The sequence below is a fragment of the Halichoerus grypus genome, chromosome 1 (assembly GCF_964656455.1).
Source record: "Halichoerus grypus chromosome 1, mHalGry1.hap1.1, whole genome shotgun sequence".
Lineage (NCBI taxonomy): Eukaryota > Metazoa > Chordata > Mammalia > Carnivora > Phocidae > Halichoerus > Halichoerus grypus.
The window spans coordinates 126,432,788-126,450,159 of record NC_135712.1 but is presented as its reverse complement, the minus strand read 5'-3'; the positions used below and the strand labels follow the sequence as shown (position 1 = coordinate 126,450,159).

Genomic DNA, 17,372 nt, shown 5'->3' with positions numbered 1-17,372 from the left:
TACTTAAACTTCACTTGGTCTTAGTTTTAATACTAACACTTAGCTTCAATTCAAATTGGAATAAAAAAAACCATTATGAGTTAAGTGCCATTTTACAATGAAATTTCCATCTATTAAAAAAATGTGTATCAGGGATGCCTGGATGGCTCAGTTAAGTGTCTGCCTTCGGCTCAGGTCATGATCCCAGGGTCCTGGGATTGAGTCCTGCATCGGGCTCCTTGCTCAGCAGGGAGCCTGCTTCTCCCTCTGCCTGCAGCTCTCCCTGCTTGTGCTTTCATTCTCTCTCCCTAACAAATAAATAAATAAAATCTAAATAAATAAATAAATAAATAAATATCTGTTAAAAAAATGTTTATCATACAATCCTCCACTTAAGAAAAAACCCCAATCGGGGAGCCTGGGTGGCTCAGTCGGTTAAGCGTCTGCCTTTGGCTCAGGTCATGGTCCCAGGGTCCTGGGATCGAGCTCCACATCAGGCTCCTGGGAAGCCTGCTTCTCCCTCTCCCTCTGTCTCCTGTTCCCCTTGCTTGTGCTCTCTCTGTCAAAGGAATAAATAAAATCTTAAAAAAAAAAAGAAAGAAAGAAAAAGCCCCAATCTAATGTTTACTCTTGGAATATGTATTATTTTTAATGGGGGGAAACACCCTTTGAAATTCACTTACTCTACCTCTAGGAAGGCTATACATAGTATATTATGCAATAAATGTTAAATGCTGGACTACTGTTGTCATTGTTACAGAATATAGTTGGATCAAAATCAATTTCAAATATCAGAGTTGAAAATTATTAAAAATTTAAATAATCAAGCCATAAAAAAACTAGAAGAAAAAATAATATTTATGAAATTTGTCTGGATGGGAAAAAATTTTTAAACCTTAAAAATGATAAATGAAATCAATAGAAAAAGATCAACTGAGTTGTCTATATAAAACTACTGTACATTAAAAACAAAATTAAAAAGCAAAAAAAAAAAACCAATTGGGGGAAAGTATTTCATACATGGCCAGCAAGAAGATGTGAAGAGTACTGAATCTGTTACAAGTCATTTAGAAAGCAAAGCGGTAGTCAAATAACACATTCTGTTGGCAAGGTTCCATGGAAATAGACACTGCCATTATTGATGGGTATACAAAGTAACATCCTTAGGTAGTACAACTTGGCCATATCCATCAAAATTACAGATTCAATTACTCTTTGATCCATCAATCTAACTTCTGTGACTTATCCTATAGATTTAGCTGTTCCTGAATGAAAAGAGAGATGCACAGTATTATTCACTGCAGTAGTATTGTTTGTATTTGCAAAGAAATGGACATAAACCAATATCCATCAATAGGAGACTATTTAAATAGACTGGGCTGTGTCCATACAATGGAACCCTTCCAAAAAGAATAAGGAATCTTTCAATGCACTTATCTTGAAGAACTCTACAATTAGTCTATACTGTGAATGGTAAGAACCCTATCTTTTGTGTAAGAAAGAGACAATTACACATAATTAATCACATTCTTCAACACTTCTCAAATTAAGTTCAGTTTCCCACATTATCTACAAAGATGCTTTCTATAGCATCACTTGTAATAGCAAAACACTAGAAAAACTCTGCAAGTCCTATAATAGCTGAGTGGGAAGGCCAATTATGATCTATACAACAAAATATTATTTAGCTATAAAAATGACATTTATAGGTGGGCCTGGGTGGCTCAGTTGGTTAAGTGGCTGCCTTTGGCTCAGGGCGTGATCCCAGGGTCCTGGGATCGAGCCCCACATCGGGCTCCTTGCTCAGCGGATAGTCTGCTTCTCCCTCTCCTTCTGCCCCTCTCCCCGCTCATGCTCGCTCTCGCTCCCTCTCTTGAATAAATAAATAAAATCTTAAAAAAAAATTACATTTATAGTGAATTTGGAGCAACAGAAAATGCTAAGTAAAAAACTCACATACAATAGGAATATGTAATATGGACGCTAAAGAGAAATCATGGGATGATCTAAATGTTCAATACATATCTCAATATCAATGATATTTTCAATGATAATACATTATATAGTTTAGTTAGATTGCTTTCCCAAACATCTATCACTGCGCAAAATGGCACTACAAGAGGAAGGCTGAGAAATGGATGTGGAGAGAGAGATTCTTCAGGAATGAGGGACATTGGTATGTTAAGGCAGGTAAGGGTGAGAGACAATTTATGGTGAGCAGCCAGCTGGAATCATGAAGACTCTGTTCTTAGGGATATGAGAAGTAGGAGACAAGTACCAAAAACGGGGGGGGGGGGGCACTAAAGGAATAAGTTAGCACCTTCTTAAGTTGCTTAAGGTAAATGATGCTTTTCCCTAATCTCCAAGCTATATGATTGCCTTTCATATCTTGTCAAGACTCCCCTATCAACAGCATCTCTTCTAGTTCTTTCTGGGGAGGAGGAAAATACAGGAAAAGGCCAGGCAATAAACTAGTTTCACATGGTATATAACACCAAAAACGGCTTGATCCTGAGATCCTTTATGCCCCAAGGGCTGGGTATGTGTGTGAATTAGCAAAAAATGATGTGTGATTTTGAAAGATATAAAGATTATAGCATTATAAGTGATTTACAAGAAGGGAATCCTATTTACAAGAAGGCATGTGATTGTTGGGGGTATAAAACAAAGGAAAAGGATACTTTTAGATATCCTTTGAAATTACCAAGATTCTATAATAGATGATATCATGGAATAACAAAGATGTATAAGAGATCGTATGATAAAGTGGAAATAGCCTAAGACTGAAGATCTGGATTTAAAATTCCAGCTCCAGGGGTGCCTGGGTGGCTCAGTTGGTTAAGTGTCTGCCTTTGGCTCAGGTCATGATCCCAGGGTCCTGGGATTGAGCCCTGCATCAGGCTCCTTGCTCAGTGGGGAGCCTGTTTCTCCCTCTCCCTCTGCCTGCTGCTCTGCCTGCTTCTGCCCTCTCTCTCTGTCAAATAAATAAATAAAATCTTAAAAAAAAAAATTCCAGCTCCATTGCTAAACTTGTCTGTGGAGGATAAGTTAAACTCTGATTGACTTATTGAATCATTCATTCATTCATTCATTGATGTATTTAATTATTAGTCAATAAACTGGTACCATAAGTAAGGCACACAGCTAAATGTTGAGGATATAGCAGGATACATGATTGCTATGGAAGACAGAAAATTTTACTGATAGAAAATTTTACTAAGTACTAATAACAGAGTAAGATTGTACTATAGGAGTAAAAAGTACATACATCTGATCTAATCTAAAAGGTTAAGGAAGGCTTCGTGAATTAAGTAATGTTAAGGTCAGATCTGAATCTGAATCCTAAATAGGAGTTAGGGAGCTAAAGTGGAGGGGGAGGAGTATTCTAGATAGGAGTAATAGCACTAAACAAGGGCTCACAAATCAGTATTGTTTCTACATATAATATAGATGGATTGAAGAGATTACATAATTGTTAATTATGGACGCTGCAGTTATAGATGAATCATTAAAGAAGTATAGCATCAAGGGAAAGTGAAATAGACTGATAATCAGAAAGGAAAGTAGGATTATTTATTAATTCAAAATATTGACTATGTGCCAGGCACTATTCTAGGCACTTGGTATGTATCACTGAAGAAAGCAAATAAAAGTCCCTGCTCTGATGAAACTTATATTCTAATACAGGGCGAGAGAAAACAGCAAACATAATACAAATTATATAGTAAATTAACAGAGGATAAGTACTATGGGTAAGCTAGATTGGAATATAGGCAGGTGAGGGGTATTTTAAATACAGTAATCAGGGATTGCCTCAGTGAGGAGGTGGTGGTGACTGCACAAAGCCTTGAGAGATGAGGGAGTAAGGCCTGCAAATATTAAGAGGAAGCACATTCCAGACAGAGAGAAGAGCCAGTACAAAAGCCCTAAGAAGGAATGTGACTGGTACATTCCAAAACAGCAAGAAAGTTGGTGTGGCAGACCAAACAAGCAAAGTGTAAAGGAGTAGGAAATAAGGTCAGAGAGGCAATGAGGGATGGAGGCAGACCTTGCAGGATTTTGTGGGCCTGTCTGAGAATTTAGGGGAGGTTTACTTGTTCACTTCACACTGCTCCAGTGTATATAAGATCAAGAACAAGAGGTAAGAGAGGAGGTCTGCGAAGATGGCCAAGTAGGAGGACCACTGTCCCATGTTTACAACTAGATTTCAATCACCTCTGGGTAAATAAACCAGAAAGCTATCTGCCTGACCTGCTAGCAATGCACCCCACCCATAAGTTCTCCTGGAACACTTGCCCACTCCAAGACTGCTGGCTTCAGCCCTGGGTTCAGCACAAATTTTGTTAATGCCTCTGCACTTCAGGGGATCCAGCCTAGGACTAGAAGCTCAGAATAAATATTGCTAACTCCGCCGCCCTGCCCGCAAGCCCTTCTGCAGTCATGCCCCCTCAGAACCAGCCTTCGTGGGTCTCACTAACATCACAGAGAGCAAGCACAGCCCACAACAGGCAGAAATTCAGTGTAGATGTCTGGACTGAAAGGAAAAGCAACTCGGACACAAGAGCAGGATGCAAGCAACACACACAGGTGAAGTGCCAGGTTCTGGTGAACAGCAGACACTGCACTGCAGGGCACTACAGAACCTCTTCTTCATAAAGCCACTACTTTCAAGAGCAGATGATATAGTTAACTTTCCTAATACCAAAACAGACACAGAGAGGTAGAAAAATGAGGAGACAGAAAAATATGTCCCAAATGAAAGAATAAGATAAAATCACAGCAGGAGATCTAAGTGAAACAGAAATAAGTAATGGGCCTGATAGAGAATTTAAAGTAATAATCGTAAAGATACTCTGGACTTCAGAAGTAGGTGGAGGACATTAGTGAGACCCTTGACAAAGAGATAAAAACTAACATATCAGAGATGAAAAACTCAATAAATGAAATTAAAAATACAATAGATGAAATAAATAGTAGGCTATAGGAAGCAGAGGAACGAATCAGTGACCTGGAGGACAGAGTAATGGAAAGCAATCAAGCGGAGAAGGTGAGAGACAAATATTGCATCATGAAAATAGACTTAGAGAACTCAGTGACTCCATCAAGCATAATAATATTCACATTATAGGGATCCCAGAAGAGAGAGAAAGGGAGGCAGAAAATGTATTTGAAGAAATAAGAACTGAAAACTTCCTGAATCTGGAAAGGGAAACACAGGAGGCACAGAGATTCCCCCCAACAAATTCAACCCAAGGAGGTCCACACCAAGACACAGAGCAATTAAAATGGCAAAAAAAAACCCAAACCAAAACAAACCAAAAAAAAAAAAAAAAAAAAAAACAGTGATAAAGAAAGAATGTTACAGGTTGCAAAAGAAAAGAAGACCATTAAATACAAAGGAAACCCTATAAGTCTATCAGCTCAATTTTCGTCAGAAACTTTCCAGTCCAGAAGAGAGTGGCATGATATATTCAAAGTGCTAAAAGGGAAAAATCTGCAGCCAAGAATACTCTATCCAGCAAGGTTATCATTCAGAATAGAAGGGGAGATAAAGAATTTCCCAGACAAACAAAAGTTAAAAGAATTCATGACCACTAAACCATGCCTACAAGAAGTGTTAAGGGGGACTCTGTGAATGGAAAACAAAAACCATAAGTAAGAGTAAAAAAAAAATACAAGCACAAAAGAAAAAAAAATTAAGCTTATCTGTAAAAATCAGTCAAGAGAAGCACAAAATAAAAGGATGTAAAATATGATACCAAATATCTGAAATGTGGAGGGGAGAGGAGTAAAGAATGAGTTCAAAGTTAAGCAACCATCAGCTTAATATAGACTACTATAAGCAAAAGATGTTATATATAAACCTAATGGTAACACAAATCAAAAAACAGTAATAGATATGCAAAAAATGAAGAGTAAGGAATCCAAGTATATCACTAAAGAAAACCAGCAAACCATGAAAGAGAGCAATAAAGGATCAGAGAAAAACTGCAAAAACAACCACAAAACAAGTAACAAAATAGCAATAAATACATATATATCAATAATTACTTTGAATGTCAATGGACTAAATGTTCCAATCAAAAGACATGGTGTCAGAAAGGATAAAAAAACAAGACCCATCTATATGCTGCCTATAATTTCTGCAGGTGGAGACTGAGCCTAGCTTTGCATGAGAAAAGAAATAAAGGGTATTGTTATACAAATGTATGGAGAGTCCAGTTCAAATAGAAGGGCCGAATCTGCCCGCATTTCTTCTCGAACTTTCATTTGTTTGGAAGCGTGGGAAGAACAACGTCCCCAGACAAAAGGATTTTGAAGGTTTGTATGCTGGTCTTTGAAAAAAAAGTTTAAAGAGTGCAAGAGAGTTTAAAGTCATGGGGAAAGGCATACTCTGGGGTCAAGGATAGGGAAGAAATATAGCAAAGTCAAGAGTAGTTTAATAGTTTAAGTAAAATATTAAATGATGTGACACAAAAAATATTAAGTTCTATAAATGCCTAATTATTACTCAGAATTTAGTCTGTGATAATTTGGTCTTTAAAAAGAACCTTCTGAGTTAAAGTCATTTTTCTTTTCTTTCCTAAACAAAATAACTTTTGAGAGTATTTCTCTAGATCCTACCTACAAGTGCTCATTAGCTGCCTTGAGGCTCTCTGGGGTGAATTTTTTTGGTTTGGCCATTGGTTCCTCAGCAGCAGGCACTTTCTTGTTCCTTTCATCTAAGTGGAAACTTTGAAAGGTATGTAGTTTTTGAAACAAGATGGAATTCTTCCCCAAATTTGTACCCTAAGACACTTTAGAACTTGGATTTGACTTCACAGCATGGTTATACAAAAAATAAAAGATCAAGTGCTCACAAGGTTAAATTTCAGGAAAGCCCTCTTGGATGCAAGACAAAGGCGGGGTGTAAAACGAAAACAAAAGTAGCCTGAGTTAAAGAGGTCATTTGATTTTACTCTACACTCAAGACTGCTCCTCTCTGTACGCTGAAACAGGTTGGTTTTTTCATTTTCTCATTCTAACTTGGATAAGATTGTTTTTTAAAGCCCAAAGACTTTGTATATTTACCTATGTAAAGGGAGTCTTAATGCACAAAAGTCTAAATGTTAACATGTGCAAAAAAGAGCTATTTGAAAACAGCTATACACTTTAATCTTAAAACAAAAATCTGAATATAGCAAGAAGAAAATATTTTATTATTTCTGGTATTATGTTAATATCATTACTTGCCTATAAAACTTTGCTAATGAGAAAATAGGTTTTGCTATACCATTATTTTCTGCTTTATTTTACAAATGCTATTTTTTTGTTCTTGTAATAATTATAAAGACATCTAAAATATGTTCCTGTATATCTGCCAGAAGGATCAATTCCTGCAAATAATTTCCATTCCTGTCCTATTTACTCACATTTTTTAGTAAGATTCTTATTTAAAAATATACTTCCTTAGTGTCTTATATTATTTGGGCATATTATTCCTTATCACCAGGGTCAAGATTTGTGATGAATGAGAAAGAAAGAACAAAGTTCATACTGTGTTAATAATTAACACATAAGAAAATGATGATCAGAATAGAATGGTCTTCCAGATTGGAACTTTTCAAATAAACTTAAGGGTAAAAATAGTCATTTTAAATTGTTGGCTCCTGGTTTGTACATAATGAAAGCAATTCTTCTATGTGGTACGTTTCCTTGAGGAGCCTTCTCTGCTTTACTCATCCAAAAAGGGTTAGTAAGAATAAGAATATTCTTTTGGAAATGTACCATAAATTGGCACACTGTTTTGAATGATTCTATAAGAATGTTAGAGCTTCTTCCAAGGACAAAAATAACCAAAGGGAGACAGAAAGGCTAAGGAAAAAGCAAAATAAAACTCAGCAGTAAAATAAAAACACTGAAAGTCAATTTTATATACATTTTAAAACTTGTGAATTCTGGGGGCGCCTGGGTGGCTTGGTTTAGCGTCTGCCTTTGGCTCAGGTCCTGATCCCAGGGTCCTGGGATCCAGCGCCGCCTCAGGCTCCCTACTCAGCCAGGAGCCTGCTTCTTCCTCTCCCTCTGCCTGCCGCTCCCCTTGCCTGTGCTCTCTCTCTCTCTCTCTGTCAAATAAATAAAATCTTAAAAAAAAAAACAAAAACAAACAAAAAAATTTGTGAATTCTGTGCGAGCTTATCTTACTTCTATAAGGTGTTAATAACCAATACCATAAAATAACTAATGATGAGACAAGAAGATTCCTACCATATAATCTATCTATTCTAGACTAATAGCTTTATATCTGCTTGTAAAACCTTTAGTTTGACAAATATTTACTAAGCACCTAGTGTATATCAGCCACTCCATAAGGTATTCATTACAAACATAAATCCAACAGGTCATACTCTTAGGGAACTAAGAAACCCATCTTTTCCACAGGATGGGGTCAGTTCTCTGAGAATGAACGTATGTATGTAGATATAGCTATTGGATCACGAAAGTCTTCTGGGGAGGTGATGTCCAAGTTAACTGAGGAGGAATTGGCCCTTTAAGAGAAGGGCAGGAAACAGTCTATCAGATGAAGGAACAGAATGAGTAATGATGTAGACACGTGCTACAGCATGGTGTGTGCCAGCAAACTGCTTGCAGATGAGTACTCTAACTGTCTGGGGCGTATAGTAGAGAGATGTAGCACAGTGTGGGGTGCATAGTAGAGAGATGTAGCGGGAACCATGGGTAGGACCACATTATGGAGGGAGCCTTGGGCATCATGCTAAGGAGCTTGGATTGTATCTTTCAGGTGGAGTAATGTGTCTTTCAGGTGAGGAGCTAAGCAGAAGAGTGACAGATTGACATTTCAGAGATATAGAACTCTGGTGGCAGTAAGAAAAATGATTTTGACAAAGAGGTGGTAAGGAGGATTAAGAGTAGCAGATACCAGTTGGGAAGATATTGTAATAGGCCAGGTAAGGAACAATGGTGGTCGAATGGTGCAGATGTGTCAAAGAGGGCAAATTAAAAGAAAGAGGCAGATTCACAATCTATTGGGAAGGTAAAATCAGAATTTAGGGTCTGACTGGAAATTAGGGATGAAGATGAGAGAGGTCAAGGACAGTGTAGGCTTAAGACTTCGGTAACTAGTGGAATGATGCTACTGAATGATAGCATACATTCAGCATGTGTGACAGGGTTTGAAGGGAAGCTAACTAGAGGAAACTTTGTTTTATAAAGGCCAACTAGTGAAATTAAGTATAAACACTGAGGTAATTTATTTAACTTATTTTAAAATAAATTTATTTTTAAAAATGTTTATAAATAATAAAAATAAATTTATTTTAGATGAATAAAATAATGTACTTAATTTACTGCCAATATCCTACATAAGAATCACAAAGTTGTATATGTAAAAAATATAAGACTTTTTATTCCTTTTGTTGAAATGACTAAATTTTCATATTTTAAAAACTATTTTTACATAAAAGTCATTACTTTGATTTAGGGTTTAATGATTAAGAAAGTTCCTCAGGGTAATCTCTCTGTCAAATAAATAAATAAAATCTCTAAAAAAAAAAAAAAAAAGAAAGTTCCTCAGGGTATTATTTTTATTGTTCTTGTGTAAATTCCAGCTCCTGCACACAGACTTGTAAAAACAGGGGATGAAGAACTAATCTTGGGCATATACTCCAGTGTGGCTTCCACTGAAGAGTTTCAAATTTCAAAAAGCAGCAGATTCAGCCTCACCTATGTTATAGCAACAATCTACTCTCTAGTAAAAGAACAAAACATATGCTAGATTAAAAAGTGTTTCCTTTTAAACAATATTAAAATGAATATTCTATGTTCTTTTTGACATTTAGATTGGAGCCATGGCTTTGGAACACAACCAGTCAACAGATTACTATTATGAAGAAAATGAAGTGAATGGCACTCATGACTATAGTCAGTATGAAGTGATCTGTATAAAAGAGGAAGTCAGAAAATTTGCAAAAGTTTTCTTGCCTGCCTTCTTCACAATAGCTTTCATCATTGGAATTGCAGGCAATTCCATAGTTGTGGCAATTTATGCCTATTACAAGAAGCAGAGAACCAAAACAGATGTGTACATCCTGAACTTGGCAGTGGCAGATTTACTCCTTCTATTCACTCTGCCTTTTTGGGCAGTTAATGCAGTTCATGGATGGGTGTTAGGGAGAATCATGTGCAAAGTCACTTCAGCCTTGTACACAGTCAACTTCGTCTCTGGAATGCAGTTTCTGGCTTGTATCAGCATAGACAGATACTGGGCAGTAACTAAAGCCCCAGGTCAAACAGGAGTGGGGAAACCATGCTGGCTTATCTGTTCCTGTGTCTGGACGGCTGCCATCTTGCTGAGTATACCTCAGCTGGTTTTTTATACAGTAAATCACAAGGCTAGGTGCATTCCCATCTTTCCATATCACCTAGGAACCTCAGTGAAAGCATCAATTCAAATGCTGGAAATCTGCATCGGATTTGTAATACCCTTTCTTATTATGGGAGTGTGCTACTTTGTCACAGCAAGGACACTCATCAGGATGCCCAACATTAAAAAATCTCGACCCCTCAAAGTTCTGCTCACAGTAGTTATAGTTTTCATTGTCACTCAGCTGCCTTATAACATTGTCAGGTTCTGCCAAGTCATAGACATCATCTACTCCCTGATCACCGACTGCGACATGAGCAAACGCATGGATGTTGCCGTCCAAATCACGGAGAGCATTGCACTCTTTCACAGCTGCCTCAACCCAATCCTGTATGTTTTCATGGGAGCCTCTTTTAAAAACTACATTATGAAAGTTGCTAAGAAATATGGGTCCTGGAGAAGACAAAGACAAAACGTGGAGGAGATTCCTTTTGATTCAGAAGATCCTACAGAGCCAACCAGTACTTTTAGCATTTAAATGTAACACTGCTATCTCTTGCTTCGATACACATGAATGCTGCTTCTCCCTCAGATAAAACATCTGCTTTATTCTGAAACTTAAATCTCAAACACCGTGGTGCCAATTTACAGCAATCAAGAGGTGGGGGGAGGATGGGGAGAATATAGCAACCAGAAAGAGGAGGAAACGAAATAATAAATGCACAAAACATGAACTTAAAATTAACAATATAGGAAAATAGTATTAACAGGCAGAAATAATAAAAACAGTATGCTATGAATTAGGCCATCTGAAACAGATTAATAAAAAGGCTTATATTAAGGGGCATTTCTAATTATTTTAAATGATCTAAATTTTAATGTAAGAATGATCTCACTGCATAATTTCAGTACTTGAATAACTATACAGCAAAATTTAATCCTTTTTTCCTATTTCTTAGTTTGTGATTTCCTAAGACCCCAGAAAGAATAACAATTTAACAATTAAGAAATTACATAAAAAGCTTTACTGGCCCTTTTAATATACCCGTGGTAAATTTTTTTTTTCTTTTTATCCCTGGTAAATTTCTGAACATATAATTTGCTTCCATGATGTCAATTTTCTTTAGTAATAAACTGGTTATCCTGTTAGATTTACATGTATACTCTAGAAGCAATCTTTAGATAATCATATTTACCTAGATGCCAATTTTGTGACTTCCTAAAGGGCTCATGCATTTATGTGAGTCTATTATTGAGGGTTGACTAACCAATACATTTTCTTATGTATAGATTCTTATTATTTTGCTTAAGCACTTGCATTTTTAAGCAATAGAAGTAACACAGTAATAAAAGTGACACAATTTTTAATAACATGTATATCTTATCTCTTTAACTACATTTATAAATTATTACAGTTCATTTAATATGTCCCTACTGAAATTTAATTTTGATAGAAACTACATTGATCAATAGTGTGCACTAATATGAATTTTCTCTCTCGCAAACTATTAAAAAACTGTGAACTGTAGGGGCGCCTGGGTGGCTCAGTCATTAAGCATCTGCCTTCGGCTCAGGTCATGATCCCGGGGTCCTGGGATCAAGCCCCGCATCGGGCTCCCTGCTCTGCGGGAAGCCTGCTTCTCCCTCTCCCACTCCCCCTGCTTGTGTTCCCTCTCTCGCTGTGTCTCTCTCTCTCTGTCAAATAAATAAAATCTTAAAAAAAAAAAAAAAAACAAACACCTGTGAACTGTAAAATTGTAGGGAAAAAAAGACATGTCTTCTGCTCTTAAAATAAATATCACCTAATCAAGATATGTTATTTTAAAATTACTTTTCTTTGGGGAGCCTTTGTGGCACTGTCGGTTGAGCCTGTGGCTCTTGGTTTTGGCTCAGATCGTGAGATCAATCCCCAGGTTGGGCTCCGCACTCAGCATGGAGTCTGCTTGGAGTTTCTCTCTCCCTCTCCCTCTGCCTCTGCCCTAACCCCCACCCCTGCACTCTCTCCCTCTTTCCAAAATAAATAAATATATATATTTTTTAAGATTTTACTTATTTATTTGACAGAGACACAGCGAGAGATGGAACACAAGCAGGGGGAGTGGCAGAGGGAGAAGCAGGCCTCCCGCGGAGCAGGGAGCCCAATGCGGGGCTCGATCCCAGGCCCCTGGGATCATGACCTGAGCCGAAGGCAGATGCCCAACGACTGAGCCACCCAGGTGCCCCCAAAATAAATAAATGTTTTTAAAAAATTACTTTCGTTTAATCAAATATTTCTAAATTTGAATATGCTTTCAAAGGCAGAATTTAAAGAATGGTGATCATGAAACTAATAACTATGTATCATATTATTCTAGCACAGCACCTGGGACAAAGGATGGATCTGAATACTCACCACTGCTCCACCATTTCTTGCCGTTAATTACATAGCTATCTCCATCTCGCTGGATGCTACATTCAATATTTGTGGCATCACTCGAAGCTACATTGGGCTCTATAAATAAGCAAAGGTTGAATTTACAGGCAGGCAGACATCACCAGTTTACAAAGAGACTTTAGATAAGGAAATGTGAACTCTTTGAGGATAGAGGCATGTTCCTAACCTTCCTCCCTTCTTCCACTCTGGTTCTCCTATAACCTACACATAGTAGGTATTCAGTAAATGTGCATTGGAAGAATGAATGAATTTCGAACACTGGGATCAGCAATCTGAATTGTGTTCTTGGCTTCCTCACTGATACATGATTTGAGATAACGCAGTCAATCCTTTCTCTAATCATCAAAAGCAGATTAGGAATATTGTTGTTTACTGTCCACAGTGGAAATCTACTAAATACTAAATATTTGCAAGCCAGATTTCCCCACCATCTAGTTTACTATCTTAGACAATTTCCAACTGTACCTTGCAAATTCCATCAGGAATGCTCTCACTGACTTATTTTGCATTCTGTAAAGCCTGCTCAGCACAATGTCTTCAGAAAGTTTTCCATGGGACACCCTCACACAACTGCTTTACTATATGGCATTTCAAAATGTACAGGCTAGCCCTCAATCATAGTAATCTGCACTTGTTAATATGCTGCTCTTTTAAATGGGTCCTTCAGATATTTTGTGTGTTCTATTTCTAAAACTAGAGACCCACGGGGTTCCTTTAGAAAGGGATCTGTGTACTTATTTTGTAACCTCCAATTAGTGCTTTGTAGACAACATGTCACTGCAGATGTTCAATAAATGCCTCTCACTGATTTTAAATGGAGATCAGTTTTGCTATTATAAATACATACAGTGTTATAGAAGACTTTTAAATCTGGCTAAAATTATGACCAGATGACATTTAGTTTAATTCTAAACTCAACTATAAAATGATGACTTTTTCCTTTGAAGAATTCTCAATTGCTGTTTCCTATGTACAAATGGTACCAAACCCATTTTTAACATGCTCCTAATTTTACTTCCCCATATGATCATAATTTGAACTATGTGACCAGCATTGCTGAATGGTCTCTTTTTCTAGGTTTATGGCAGAGTTAAGTATTTTGTAACTATCAATAAAAATTATTACAAAGATGACTATTTCATACACAAGGGCAAAAAAGATATTAAATATACATACATGGCAATTTTAGAAATGCAAGTCAAAAGATTATGAAGTTAGGTTTACTCTGCTGCTAAATGCCTAAAGTAAACTGCCAGAAAACATCACCTGGTATCCTCCCAAAGGGGAGGACAATTTTATTCTGCACATTTAAAAATGCCAAAATTTGAAATTGGGCTCAAAACAAACATATGCCTATCTCTGTCCATGGGCAAATTTGCCTGAAATACAAAGCCGTTCTTTCATTTTAGCTCATCTATAATAACTCCAGGATGACTGACTGCACAAGGGGAGAACCATGATTTGCTTTTACCTGTCATACAGAAACAGGAGGCAATGTTCCCTTGAAGAAGAGGCTCAAGCCACTGCTGCTTCTGCTTTTCACTTCCATATAGGTGAAGCAACTCCATGTTCCCTGTGTCTGTAAGTAATAAGAAAAAAACACTTCTTTTGCATTTAAAAATTTACCAATATGAAATCCAAACTTTATGTTGATAATATACACATGTATCTTTTTTTTTTTTTTTTTTTTTTTTTTTTTTTTTTTTTTTTTTTTTTTAAAGATTTTGTTTATTTATTTGACAGAGAGAGATACACAGCGAGAGAGAGAACACAAGCAGGGGGAGTGGCAGACAGAGGGAGAAGCAGGCTTCCCACCGAGCAGGGAGCCCGATACGGGGCTCGATCCCAGGACCCTGGGATCACGACCTGAGCCGAAGGCAGACGCTTAACGACTGAGCCACCCAGGCGCCCCCACATGTATCTTTTTAAGGCAAACATCTGTTTAAAAAAATATTTTGAAACATAATAAATATAATTTATAATGAAGGTATGCCATAAATAGTTATTATAAGTATATGGCATTTGGTGCATATTTATTCAATTTGTGTTGAATTACACACTTGTCTGCTTCGTCCCTAATTCAGTCTTAATTGAGGTCTGACTCAATTAGGACTAAGGAAAACAATTTACTGCCTTAATCTTTCCCTGCTTTCTTGCAAATACGCTTTGCTAGGAGTGACTGCAATGCTCCTGGAGAACAATTATCATTACATGCTCTACTGAGACTCCATCGCTGAGACTCCTGTTCCTCAAACATACACTGTGCTAACTTTCACATATTTGCCTGTGCCAAGCCTTCTTCCAAGTCCAATTCTACCCATCATTCCTAAGTAAATTCCTGCTTCTGAGCCACTTCCATTGTGAAGAATCTCTGATTACCCAGTCAGAAATATCTCCTTCCTCTGAACTCAGAGTAATATTGTCTCTTTACCTCTACCATTGCTCTTACTTTTGTGTACCCCCTACCATCTAGAAAAGTACTAGGTAGTATCTCAAGAATGCTAAACACAGAATCCCTGATAGAAAATGACAGCAGATAACTTCAAAGACCCTTTCTAAACCTCAGAGGGCATTGTTCAGTAACTGATATACTACTATCACTCTCATATAAAAAAGAATGCTTCATTATCTGCCATGGAGCAAAACACTCTAGGGGCTTTTCTCTGATATTTGTTCCTATAAAACTTCTAAAAAAGAAAAAAAACTAAAACCTTTCCCTTGGGATGCCTGGGTGGCTCAGTAGGTTAATCATCTACCTTTGGCTCAGGTCATGATCCCAGAGTCCTGGGATCGAGTCCCGCATCGGGCTCCTTGCTCAGTGGGGAGCCTGCTTCTTCCTCTGCCTGCAGCTCCCCCTGCTTGTATGCTTTCTCTCTCTCTCTGACAAATAAGTAAATAAAAATTAAAAAAAAAAAAAAACCCTTTCCCTTGAAAACTGATTACTCATAAGATTTTTTAAAAAGATTATTTTATTTTAGGAAGAGAGAGAGAGAATGAGAGATCGTGTAGTGGGGGGGGGAAGAGGGAGAGGGAGAGAGAGAATCTCAAGCAGACTCCTCGCTGAGTGGGAAGCCCAACACAGGGCTCAATCCCACAACCCTGAGATCATGACCTGAGCTGAAATCAAGAGTTGGATGCTTAACCGACTGAGCCACCTAGGTGCCCCGGTTATTCATTAAGATTTTCAGGAAGAATTTTTCAGTATCACCTCTAAACATGACTCGAAGGACAGTCACTGAAATGCCTATGAAAATGGAGTTAAATCAAAGTTAAGTCTCTCAAAATGTATTTGCACTCTGTTCAGACACTATTAACAGAGCCAAAGTTACATTAAAATGCACAAAATTCCTAGTAGATTAATATTAGCTTAAAATTCTTTTTGACTGAGGGAGAAAATGAATCTTGAGTTATAATTAATGAAGCTCACTGTTTTCTTTGCTTATTTTAAATTCACTGTTTCTCGTTATAGTTCAAATGAGGTAAATATTGACTAAGGTCTTCCCAAAAATTGTCAGTTTATTCTGAGAAGCTGGCAAAACGAAGCTATCATTTACAGGTTGGAAAAAAGCCTAGATAAGTTACTTCTACAAAAAAATTACTCTCCCCCAAATCAGCCCATAGGCCCCCCAAATTTTCTAGTAATAGCTATAGAATTAAAATTGCTATATTCAACATTCTAATATACAATATTGTATGACTTCATGAAGGGCAAAAAAACAAAACAAAAGACAAATTGGAAGACTACATATGTTTCCAAAGCTTTTCGAACTATTTGGAAAGCTTGAGTAGAAATTCATCTTTTATACTTAAGAAACCTCCCAAAGTATTTAATTGGCATCAATTACATTCCCTTCTTTATCTGCTTTGGAAATGCTCCAAAACACAATGCCCCAAGGCCTTCATGAAGATATCTCCACTACAAAGAGAAAACGCCTAGTTTTCTACTTACAGTTTTATACATCCTTGTTTGCTAAGGAGAGCTGCTAATCATACTTTGGCCAAAGAAAATGTATTTTCCTGGCCAATTTTAAAATTTCAGCAGTTTGGTGATATCATTTAGACAGTACAATTGATAGACTCATGAAATTTTAATACTAGAAATTTTAATGCTAGGCAAATGATCTTCTAGTGAAAAGTGAGTTCACGGGTCAAATGGAGAAATAGTGGCAGAGCTGCGTCTGCAAAGGAAGTCTTCTATAGCATTATTTTTTCATATTATGACCCATTAGTATGTCATGAAATCAATTTAATGGAATATGGCTAGCATTTGCTAAAAAATAAAATAGATCAAAATAGAACACATTAGATTAGACTCACTGGAAAATATCTGAATATATTGTATGTAATAAAGGAAACTATTATTTCATGAAACCCTTTTTCAGTAATATATATGCCTTTCATTTCTTGTTCCCCAAGTCCCTTGCCCAATCCATCCATCCGTCCATGAACATACACATACAACTACATATGCTACATATTGGGTCACAATATAAATTATATTTCTCACTATGAGTAGCAATAAAAAATTTTTTTAAAAGACTACCAGTTCTCCTTCCACAAAATTATGCCATCTATACAGTATAATGTAATAGCTTCACA

At 37.0% G+C, this 17,372-nt stretch overlaps 2 protein-coding genes across 5 annotated transcripts in view; one reads left to right on the top strand and one right to left on the bottom strand.

Annotated features, from left to right (window-relative positions):
• The window catches only part of ACAD11 (acyl-CoA dehydrogenase family member 11), a 99,450-nt gene that overhangs the window by 37,552 nt on the left and 44,526 nt on the right, over nt 1–17,372 (bottom strand). For both annotated transcript variants that reach the window (XM_078071736.1, XM_078071738.1), the window contains exons 12-13: nt 14,245–14,352; nt 12,732–12,830 (exon numbers count right to left, since the gene is read on the bottom strand). In XM_078071736.1, the coding sequence (XP_077927862.1) occupies nt 12,732–12,830; nt 14,245–14,352 (207 nt within the window). The remainder of the gene's footprint in view (nt 1–12,731; nt 12,831–14,244; nt 14,353–17,372) is intronic.
• Nucleotides 6,751–12,737, top strand: ACKR4 (atypical chemokine receptor 4). 3 transcript variants are annotated; one of them, XR_013447594.1, is made up of 3 exons: nt 6,752–6,977; nt 12,404–12,555; nt 12,694–12,737. XR_013447594.1 is itself a non-coding variant. In XM_036089954.2 (2 exons), the coding sequence occupies exon 2, from the start codon at nt 9,825–9,827 to the stop codon at nt 10,875–10,877; it is 1,053 nt and encodes a 350-aa protein (XP_035945847.1). In that variant the 5' UTR covers nt 6,751–6,977; nt 9,816–9,824; the 3' UTR covers nt 10,878–11,710. The 3 variants fall into 3 exon arrangements, 1 of the variants encoding a protein (XP_035945847.1); XR_013447593.1 differs by having other exon boundaries at nt 6,751–6,977; nt 12,404–12,737; XM_036089954.2 differs by lacking the exons at nt 12,404–12,555; nt 12,694–12,737 and adding an exon at nt 9,816–11,710 and having other exon boundaries at nt 6,751–6,977.